Source organism: Nematolebias whitei, chromosome 17 (genome assembly GCF_014905685.2).
Source record: "Nematolebias whitei isolate Nwh7 chromosome 17, NemWhi1, whole genome shotgun sequence".
Classification (NCBI taxonomy): Eukaryota; Metazoa; Chordata; class Actinopteri; order Cyprinodontiformes; family Rivulidae; genus Nematolebias; species Nematolebias whitei.
Window position 1 is genome coordinate 31,789,266 of NC_056514.1, and position 11,792 is coordinate 31,801,057.

General features: G+C 38.6%; 1 protein-coding gene across 1 annotated transcript in view; it reads right to left on the reverse strand.

Annotated features, from left to right (window-relative positions):
• Positions 1–3,533: 3,533 nt before the first annotated feature.
• oat (ornithine aminotransferase) overlaps positions 3,534–11,792 on the reverse strand; it is a 13,009-nt gene continuing 4,750 nt past the window's right edge. The window contains exons 5-10 of the mRNA XM_037691133.1: positions 11,430–11,557; positions 10,726–10,848; positions 8,646–8,774; positions 8,427–8,540; positions 4,653–4,797; positions 3,534–4,488 (exon numbers count right to left, since the gene is read on the reverse strand). Coding sequence (XP_037547061.1) covers positions 4,328–4,488; positions 4,653–4,797; positions 8,427–8,540; positions 8,646–8,774; positions 10,726–10,848; positions 11,430–11,557 — 800 coding nt within the window. The 3' untranslated portion in view covers positions 3,534–4,327. The remainder of the gene's footprint in view (positions 4,489–4,652; positions 4,798–8,426; positions 8,541–8,645; positions 8,775–10,725; positions 10,849–11,429; positions 11,558–11,792) is intronic.

Below are 11,792 nucleotides of genomic sequence, written 5' to 3' on the forward strand. Positions count from 1 at the left end.
ACCTGCAGTTTTCCCAGATCCCCACCGAGCCTGTCACTCCCCTGCCAAAACTGGAGCTCCTTTGTGGGAAAACGGTACCATGGCAGGGTAGATCCCAACAGAGTGCTGGATCAAAGACTGCTCGTTTCTCAGCGTCACATGCTCGTAACTCTCAGTTCTCCTGCCAAACTGGATTCCACTCATTTTTCACGAGCAAACTGCGAGCCTCGCTCGTACCTCAACTCACCTTCACCCTGTCCCAGGTTCTGTTCACTTTACCTGCAGCGTGAACAATCAAACAAATCAACATTTGCACAATGGACTTTAACCTCGATGACCAAGAGCTTGTAACTAGATGTACAGATCACCTTTATTAAGGATGCCAGTGCATAAACATCCACTAAGAATCGAGTCAATTATCACCCTAAAAGGTGCGAGTCAATCGGAAAAGGCGTGCTACAACTTTTGGTAGTGGTACGTCACACGATAGAACTGGCTGCAGGAAGTTGGACGTCCCGTGTCTGAACTGACATTTTGACATATTTTATGGTTTTTACATAATCACGGTTTAAGTTGTATAAGTTTTACAAATTTTTCCATCAAATGTTAAACTGACCGTTGTCCATTTTTGCAAGCAAACACTTCTGAGTCCAGCAGTTCTTTTTGGAGAAAATGCAAATTGTTCATCAAAACGAAGGCATTGTTGTCTTCTTTCACCCGGTTTGTCTCTCCCTGCTTTAGGACTTGAGGTTTTCTCTCAAATCTGCCCAGAATATAGAGATTGCACAGCCAAGCTGCCACCGATTCAGTTATATTTGAGCTCAAAACATGATCCTCAAAAGTGGAAGTGAAGGGTCCTTCCAACTTGTCATGTCTCTTAAATAAAACACTGTAGAGACATTTAAAAAATTCATGTTTATCAGAGTCTTCTGCTGCTCATGGTTTAAGAATTTTTAAGATGTAATGTATTTTTTGTATTGCAGCTGTTTGAGGCTTTCTTTTCAGTCTGCAATCTTGTCTATCTTTCATTAATTTGGCAGTCTAGAAGTGACAGCCACAGGTGTGTGGTTACCATGGTGACCATAATAAGCCCTTAGCAGCAGCAACCTTTATTTTTTGGTCTTGGTCCTCTTTACACTTCTTGCACAGTTCATAAATCAAATATGATTTTAGATTATTACAAACAAATTACCGAAGAATGTTGAGCGACAGTGATATGTCGGGCATTAACCACATTGACTTCCTTCAAATTAAAATAAATATATATATTTTAAGTTTTAAACCTGTTTTGGTCAGTGAGCTAAAATAATGAGGTAGCAAAAGACCACAAGCTCCAGAAATTACAATCTTATTGTTCATTCAGGCAGTGCTCGGTGACAGTTGATAAGTCCACCCGGTGTCCATCAGCCGGAACTGTCGTCTTTTTTTCTATAAATTTAATAAGGTAGTGTTGCATTTTTAAAAACAAATAATTTAAGATTTCCTGGACACAAGGTTGTTACGATATGGCCAGTCGATACTATGAAATTAAAGAGAAAATGTGGACAGCAGTAAATTAATTAGAGTGGATTTTATTGATCTATAGCTGCTTTTTACAGCATTTCTTTATTTATTATTGAATTGTTCTAGAATTGTGCTGCTAAAGGTGGCTGCATGATGGAGCAGCTCTGTTATTTTCATTCTGGGATGTTGCTTTTGAAAACTTTAATTCCTCTTTTTTCTGTATATAAATCGTTTTTAATGATTTTTCCCTCTGATATCAGATGCTGTGCAGCTTGAAGGACCTTTTTGCTTTTGGACATTTGTTATGATGTGCAACCAGGACAACAAGGTGGTTTTTACAATTGGGAGCAGCTGATTAACATCTCTAAAGCTCAAATAATACCTTAACTACAGCCCCAAATCACAAATTAGTTTTAAAAATGAGGTGCCGTGGATGCATTGCCGTCTACCTGGTGGAGGTGCTTTAGTACCTGACCTCCAAGATCCTGGAGCTGGTGGGAAACGCGGCTCATGACTACAAGAAGACCAGGATCATCCCCCGACACCTGCAGCTGACTGTCCACAATGACGAGAAGCTCAACAAGCTGCTGGAAGGAGTGACCATCGCTCAGGGAGGAGTTCTGCTCAAGACTCAGGTGGTCCTGCTGCCCAAGAAGACAGAAAAAACCACCAAGTCCAAGTAGACAGATCAACATCTGCAACGTTTCCTCAGATCTGCTCTGACAGACCGCTACAAGAGATCCTTCCTGCCTATAGCCATCAGCATAGAACAACTCTTTAATGAAACCAGGATGATGAGTTGCAACATTTAATTTTCATTTGGGATTAATAAAGTATTTTTTAATTGAATTTGCAAGATACAGCTTTGCTGCCTTAAAATCTGCACCTCAGAAGACAGAAATGGAAAGATTGATTTGCTCTGAATTAACCTAAAAAGACATTTCACATTTTGCTTTTTTAATCTGTAAGTATGTTTGGGACAGACGTAAACCATTTGTTCAAAGACTCATACTTCTAAAGTCTTGAATGGAAAAAGTTTAAAGCAAGTAGAACTTTATAACGCTGGACACCAAACCGGATGAAAGAAGGGAGACAAGTTTAAAGCTTGGTGAGTAGATTAGACAAGAGGGAGAGTCAACACTGAAGCTCTTTACCAATACGAGCCTTATGGGAGAAATAAAACTCACCTCAGTGAAGGCAGCATAAAAACTGTTTCCTGCTCCCTGACTAGAATGTCTTATATAGTAAAGCTTCACAATAAATAAAATAAATTGGTTGTTTCAAAACTAAACAACAGTATGGCTAAATTGCAATCATGCAGAAAGTTAAAAAAAAAAGCAAATTACTGACATATTTAATGAAAGTTTGCTTAGATGTGTACTAAAAGTTGGGGTCGGGAGGGCCTCAGAACACAAGGTGGCCCTGAAATAAACTTAAATGAAAATACAACTCCTGAGAGCACTAAAACTGTTTTAAAAGATGACAAAAATCATATAAGTTGGGGGGGAAACCAGTACGATACAAATTTGATCTATTTGTGTTGTCAATTTACTTTAATTATTTTGCAAAGTGTGTTATTTTGGATGTCAGAAGGTAAAATATAGACACCCGCCTGACTTACAAAGCCACCAACAAACACTTTCTGTTCTGCTTAGAAAAAAAAAATGCAATTAGTTTGTTGATAAAAAAAAATACTTTTTACATAGAGGGCTACTCACGCCATGTATTAACAGCCTGTGTGCGTTTGTGTAGTCAGCGTACTATTATTATGTTGAGGTCAGGACTGGGAGGATTAAAAGTTTGGACCCTGTCATTTAACTTGAGGGTTGAAGCCTTTAAATCCACTTCAGTCAACTCTCACTGCTTTAAACTCCATCTGTAGTCACACTTGTTGGAGCACAGCGCCATCTGGTGGCACACACAAACCCCAACACTAACCCTTATTGCATTAAATCAGCTCGAGTAAAACTAATCTTTATATTTCAAATCAAATGTTCAAAATCACTTTGTTCTTTGTGGCGCAGATCAGTAAAAATCCAAGAGATGGGACAAGAATAATTTATTTGAAGAACGCTGGATTTTGTAACAACATCGTCTGAAAATACAATCTTTACATTCAGCAACTGCTTCAAACTAAGCCAGCCGTGTGCTCAGCCTTGTCTCTTTAAAGTATTGCAAATTACTCTGATTTAAGCTCAAGGATTGACGTTTTCTCTTTTTTTCCCCAGTAGTAATACACAGCGTAACATTTTGAATTATAGAGACAGGTCATAAAATGTGGTCCTTTGGGACAAGTAGTTTTCTAAAGTGACAAAATTCATGTGCAAAATCAAAGATAATATATCAAACTTTTACAATCTTTTATGTAACAAGATTGGTTCTTAAAACGGTCAGTTTTAAGACAGCAGCTCCACTATCTGAGAGTAAACTTGTAAATCTTTGACATATTAAGACGCGGAGATCAGATCTCCTTTCTGCGAGAAAATGCACTTTTACAGTCCTACAGAGGGTTTTATGTACGTTCCTGCAAGCCACAATACTCCTACTTCCAAAAACATTGGGCATTTTTTTGTAAAACCAACATATACATCAGCCAATATGATTTAAAAAGTAAACTAAACACTCCAAAAATACAATCTTTAGGCAGTTTTGAGACATTCCTGAGGAAACTCTTTGTCTTTACAGCAGTTTTTCTGTGTAAAACTAATGGATCCTCGCAGAAGCACGCTCTGTAAACACTACCTGAACCCTGTCTTCCTACTGAAATCCCCTTAAAAACAATCATCTTAGAATTACAAATAAAAAGCAAATAAAATCAAATGAAGACGTTTGGTGACGCTGTTGTTTAGAAGGACATGATGGTTCTCTGGATGATATCGATGCACTCGCGCAGCTCGTGCTCCTTGATGATGAGAGGAGGGGCCAGTCGGATGATGTCGCCGTGGGTGGGCTTCGCCAGCAGTCCGTTGTCACGGAGACGCAAGCACACCTTCCAGGCATCGTAGTCTAGATGGAGACGGTGAAGGTGACAGCAATTCAGTTTTCTTTTTTATATCCCATCTTTTGTTCATCTGCATTTACTGACTGAGTAAAATGTATAAAATGGTTGTAAAGATCATGAACGGTAACTTAAATCCATGTGTAGTTGCAGAGATAATTCAGTATTTTACCTTTGGTCTCCTTGATGACGACTGCGTTGAGGAGGCCTTTCCCTCTCACCGTGGTCACGATGTCTTTGGGCAGTTTATTCAGCTCAGCTCGCAACAGCTCTCCCATCATTTGAGCATTTTCTGCAAGTTTCTCCTCCTCCAACACCTGCAGGTTAAAACAAAAATAAAAAAAATCATCAATGTTAAGGAAAGAGTCTTAAACATAAATCTTGTAAGTTTGGCAACAGGAATTTTCTTAAGATTCTTGACCATTTTTTGCCTCCAATTTATTTTTCAGTCGTCATTATTATTAGAAACCCAATTTGTACGATCACATAAAAAGGGGTCTCTGAAGCTGCACGTCCATTCTCTGAGCAGTTTGACTCCTTGGCACAAGTTTCCAGCTGTGAATGGTCGTGAAACAACCTCAGGAGGAAACGTTCTGGATAAGTAGAACACGAGGCCACATCTTCTACCGATTTCTTGTATTGGTTCAAAATGCTGCAGCATGATTTGTAACTGGTACGGGCAAAAGAGAGAACATTAGTCCAGCTCTGGCTAGAGTTGTCATGTCTAACATGAACCCGGCCCGACGCGGATTAGGGCCGGGCCGGTGTCGAGCTTTTGCTTGCATCAGCGGACGCACACAGCTGACGATCCAATTATATGGCAACGTGGCTTGTCATACAATCACCAGCCGCATGCGGCCATTTGACCGCGCGCTGACAGCCTTGAAATAGGTTTAAAAAAAAAGTTCAGTTAAAGTAAAGAAAGACATCCAAACCAATGAGACATCTTTGTTCGTTCCTTTAGAAGCTGGTGGTGTAATTTAAGAGATTCAGCTGCACTCAAACGACGCACGCGGCCGACGACCCAAACAGGTGACATGCCAGAGCAGGGTCCATGTCTGAATAATGCAGAATGCAGGGATTTAATGCACTTTGACGGCCATGAAAGGACAAACACCCCCTCAGCTCCGATCTTCTGCCCCTTAGCTGTACACGTCCGCAGACCGTTAATAATTATATAAGCAGTAAAAACTTAATAAAAAAATGTCTGAGGATTTTTTTGTGTTCGGACCTGTAATTACTGTTAATTGTCGGGTCGGGTTCGGAAATGATGGCTACGGGCTGGGTCAGGTCAGATTTTTTGGACCTGAATGCAACGCTAGTTCTGGACTCCCTGAACTGGCTCCCAATTCACTTTCAAATTCATTTTAAAATCTGTATATTTTTAAATCTCTGAACAGTTCTGCCCCCTCTTATCTCGCTGATCTGCTGCAGCCATATCTTCCACCGCACTCTTTGACGTCAGCAGATGCTTCTATTGGTTCCAGGAACTCGTCTTAAGCTCAGAGGTGACAGGGCCTTCTCTGCTGCAGGTCCAGAACTGTGGAATGAGTTACCACCACATGTCAGGCAGGCTTCCTCTCTCACTGTTTTTAAGTCTTGTTTAAAAACTCACCTTTTTTACCGGGCTTTGGACACAGTGAGCTGATTTTAACTTGTCTGTATTCTATAACGTTAGTTAATTATTTAGTTTTAGTTTTGTTTTGGTGTGTTTTTTTTTTTTTTTGAATGTCCAGAGGACCATATTTAACTTTTTTAGATTTTTTTACCTGGATTATTGAGCATGCATCAGGATGTCAGTCACTTAGTTCTTATCTTTATCTATTTGGATCTATATATTTTTTGCCATCTCCTTTGCTTGTTTGTTTGTGCTGTACAGCACTTTGATTGGACTTGCTGCTGTTTTAAGTGCTTTATAAATAAAGTGGCAAGATACTGATGTTTTTTACGTTAACGTAAACGGCTTTCTTCGCTCCTCTCTCGAACCATCGATCTTCTGTATCCAAAATGTGCACATTACTGCTGGACCTGAGGAGCTGGTTGTTCTGAATCTACGCCTCAGAGCTTGTTCAGACCGGTCGATGCAACGTTTCTTCGCAGCGCTACGTACAGGTGGAAACTGCATCAATCATATTAAAAAGGTTTTCTCTCGGACCATCATCAGAGGTGATCTGGATCTCGTAGTCTGTAAGGACTCGGTCCTGGGCCGAGCCCCGACTCTCCAACTGAGCTGACGTGACTCCACACGAGCATGAAGGGAAATGATCTGCAGAGCTGCTAGCTGATTAAAAACAATTCAACAGCGATCTTTGGGAATATACAACTTCTTTGTCTGTTTGGGGTTTTTTGACTGAAGGTTTTCATGAATTATTTATTCAAATCCTTCCCTATATAAACTTCTGTTTTGTCTGGATTGTACTCATTACAGGACATTGTATGGGTGAGTTGCTCTTTGGTTTAATGTTTGTTCTCATCGTTTTTGGATCTGCTGTGAACCTGCGACAACGTGCCTGAGCAGCGTTGCATTATTGTGTGAATGTTTACGAAGCATTCACACTATTGGGATCCATTTTTCTTCCGTACATTTGTCGGCATGACTCTCGTCCCATAGTTTTTGTGCTATTTCAACAAATCATAAATCAAAACATTCAGCACTTTCAGGACAATCCTGCTATGACTTTTGGTATTGGTGCAACTTTAGCTTTTTGAAATAGTTAGCCTTTTCTGCCATTTTTTCCTTATAAAAAAAATAGATTAAGCTAATTTTATATCCTTGAGATCTTTAAATCTGTTTACAACCTTTTTGTGCTCCTTTCACATTTTGTTCTGGTTCAGCTTCTTTCAGCTTCCTTGTGCAAATTAAAAACAAAAAAATCAGCTACTTTCAGCTGTTTTGTACTCCTTTCTGATTTTTGTCTGCCAACTATAACTTTTTTGGGCTTCTTCTAACTTCTTTCAGCTAATTTCAGCTTATTATGCTCCTTTCAGCTTATTTATGCAATTTTTTTTTTCAATTTTTCAAAGTTTTTCTGCTATTTCAGCTACTATTAAAGCTCTTATATGCTAATTTTAGCTTTTTCAGCTAATTCCACATTTTTCACACTCATTTACACTTTTTTAAGCCAAATTCAGCAAAAATGTGCTCTCTCCACTTGCTTCTGGTAATTTAAGCTTCTTTCTGCTTTTTTAGCTACTTTTCAGTTTGTTTGTTTTTTGTGCTAATTTCTGATTTATTTCCCATTAATTTCCACTTTTTTATGCTCATTTCTGCTTCTTTCAGCCTAATTGGGCAAACATGTTCTTTCGGCTTTTTCCTGCTAATTTAAGCTTGTTCTAACTTTTCAGATATCTTTTTAGCTTTTTTAAGCCAATTTCAACTATTTTCAGATAAATTCAAGTTTTTCGTGGTAATGTATGCTACTTTCAGCCTAATTAACTTCTTTATGCTAATTCCAGCTTGCTATGCTACTTTCAGCTTATTTCTGTTAGTTTCAGTTATATCAGCTAATATTTAGCTTTTTCAGCTAATTCCACTTTTTTCTCATTTCAGCTCTTTCCACTTCCTTCTGGTAGTTTAAGCTTCGTTCTGCCTTTTCAGCTAATTTTTGTGCTAATTTCAGCTTTTTTAAAGATAATTTCATAATTTCTGTGCTCATTTCTGATTACTTAAACCTAATTCAGCAAATATGTGTTCTTTCTGCACTGTGGATCTTTACAGGTTCAGATCTTCAGTCCACTGCTCTGTAGCTGAGCTCTGTGATGTGCGTTTATTTCTCCTGTATTGCTTCTGTTGGGTACAACAAAGTCCATGCTTACCCTTCTGCTGCGTAATTAATTTGTAACGGGTTCTTAACAACACGTCTGAACAGCCTCTCAAATGTTAATTTCTGAAGACAAAAGAGGACGGATTAGAACGGGTGTGAATAAATTGAACTTGAATATAAACCTCCAGTGATGCAATAGCAACGCTGCAGGCCACAGGGTTTCCTCCATACGTGGATCCATGCTCCCCGGGCTTAATGGTCAGCATTATTTCATCATCACACAGCACGGCTGACACCTGACGGGGACAGTTCAAACAGAATTATTAAGCGCTGACGTTGAGTAATCCTGGACAGGTGTGTCGGATAAACTCTAAATATGCAGTTTTAGTAAAAATTCTCACAGGATAAGTTCCTCCTGAAAGAGCTTTGCCCAGCGTCACCACATCCGGACGAACCCCCTCGTGGTCCACAGCCAGCCGGCGGCCGGTCCGTGCCAGGCCTGTCTGCACCTCATCAGCAATCCACAACACCTGGACAGAACCCAAAGAGTGTTGGTATGAAACACAGAAAATGTCAGATTTATTGATGCCATTAGTCATTGCCACGTCAGCGTTTCATTTATGAAGTGCCAAAAGTCATTTCAGGGTATTTTATATGAGAAGAAAGCCAAGAAATCACTTTGAACAAGCATTTTGTAACAGCCTGACACCAGGTTTAACACGAGTCTTTTTAAAATGACTGTGGGTCTGTGGCTGTAAAAACACATTGATTTTTCTGATGTTATTGTTTTTGTTTTTGCCATTGAAATGGATTTTTGACTCGTGTTTTTCAAAGCTGCAGCTCTTACAAAACATTAATAATAATTAATAGTGTGCGCGAAGGTTTTTCAGTGCACATGCGTCGATCAAATTAAAAGATTTTTAAACTCGAAAAGACAAACATCATAGAGTGAGCTACCGCAAATATACAGTGTTATATTCCAACCAGTTGAAGTGCAGCAGTAACATTCTGCAGCCCGGTGTTCACATTTTGAGATGTTTGATCATTTTTATCAGTTCTGCAACAAGATAGCAGCTGCCACAGTTCACACCCACTAGGAAAGAACGTTCTGTAAGAGCTGAAACCTGTTCCGGCTCAGTGCCAGGATTGGAACATCTTATATAAGTTATGTTTGATTTGACTGGGAAAAAAGCAGCTCTTTGTTATCTCATATTTAACTTTAATACAACCCCTAATACCGTATTTTCGGATTATAAGGCGCATTAAGCGAAACAAATTCATTTTGACAGATTTTTAAGCACCGTTTGCCACATAAAATCTGTTTGAGGTCAGTAAGCACAACCAGAATTACTACATAAGGTGCACCTGATTATAAGGCTCACTGTTGAGTTTTCAGAAAGGATTTTAAATGTGCCTTATAGTCCAAACAATACGGTAGTCATAGCTGTCCTGTTACTGCTCCTGATCTGCTCCCATTTATTGGAGTCCTACTGTAGAAACAATACTTTTTAAATCAAGGCTATTCAACTGGTGGCCCGGGGGCCAAATCAGGTTCACGGGTGTGCCCATGGGTTCATTTTTCAATAAAACTAGATTTGAAATTATAAATGGGGTGGGCGATATGGCTCAAATATAATATTGTGATTTTTCAGAGCATTCAAACAATAACTATACATTTAATGATATAACAAAAAAAAACCAGAATTCATAGTTATTGATTTGACAAAATTAACTTAACACGTTTCTTTGCTGTATTTTATATATATATATATATATATATATATATATATAAACAACAACAAGGGTTAATTTTACTGAAATTGCATTACTTAGTAAAGTATACAGTCTCTATGTATAAAAATAAAAAATTTAAATGATCCTTCCGTTATTTAGATTGAAAAAATCTGCACAAAATATAGATCAACAAAATCCACCGCAAAAACTAAAGTGCAGATGCAGTTTCCCCAAATAACAAAATAAAATTAAAGCTTATTAGCGCAGCTAATTTGTGTTACATCAGTACCGACAGGTGTGGTGGTGGGGGGGGGGGGCGCGTGCACAGGTCGCTTCTGTTAACAGGCTGGGGCACCCCACTTGTATAAGGGGAAACAATGACGTATTTACGTCATGAAATTAGCATGCCATGATATAATTTATTTTCCCGGGCAATTTTTTTTTTTACCGGTATTATTGTGAACGATATTATATGGCACCGCCCAATTATAAAACAAACTTACTTAAAATGAGAATAACTGCTGGATGTTCAGCCCCTGAGCTCATGGCTTTCAGTAACTTCACCCCTAACTTCAGTAACTTAACTGACTTTCAGTAACTTCAGCCTAATTTAATTGAACTAATTTAGTTGAACGGCCTTTTTTTTATCACTTTAATATCAACTTGTCACAAGTGTTGATTCTCATGTCATTCCTCACACTAACACCAGCTGAGTCGCCTGCGGTCGTTCCCCCTTGTTTTACTCACATTGTACTTTGTGCAAAGTTCCCTGACTTTAGTCAGGTAGCCCTGGTCAGGAACCACAACACCAGCTTCTCCCTGGATGGGCTCCACCATGAAGGCTGCAACATTTGGGTCCTGAAGGGCTTTCTGGAAATAAAAAGGGAAAAGGGCGAGTCAGCTTTTTTTTTTTTATGTTTTCTCAAATAATATCAGCTCAAATATAATTCTTACTGATCCAGAATACCATCTTAATAATTAACTTTCTGTTCAAACTCCTCTAAAAACAAACTATAAAACTATGCAGGTGGGACTGAAATGTGAATAAACTGCTTAAGAGACAATTAAACAAGATACAGTACAATTCTACATAAAACTAATTTCATCCTACATGTTGACTAGTAAAACTTACTGCAATATAACATAATATAATGCTAAAATACACATAAAACACATACATATACACAAGGGTAGTAGGCTATTTTCAAAAGTATATAAATGTATCAGGTCTCTCTTGTAAATGAGTCCTCGAGGCTCAATGGGATTTACCTGTATAAATAAAGGTTGATTGATTGTTTAGCATTCGGTGAATGAATTATTAAAAGTTCCTCGGGCAGCTAGCGTGGAACAAAGTGAAAGGTTTTCGCACAGCTTCATACTGAATCATCTTTTCACTGCGCTGTCTTTCATTTACACAATAATTAACATTAGTGAAAGAAAACCTCCAGTACCTCCAGTGCAGGAATATCATTATACGGGATGAGCTCGAAGCCGGGCATGAATGGACCGAAACCCTCATAGCTGCTGGGGTCAGTCGAGCTGGAAATGGCTGCCATGGTGCGGCCCCAGAAGTTTCCCTCTAAGCAACATGAAGAAAATGAGACATTTATATTCATCATATTTACATTTATCATATTTTTAGCCAAAAAAATTTAAGTGTTAAAGACAAACAATACCTCAGTTACTGTAGCCTACTTTGATATACCGTAATTTCCAGACTATTGAGCGCACCTGAATATAAGCCACACCCACTAAATTTAAGAAGAAAAAAATTGTATATACATACACACACACACACATATATATATATATAT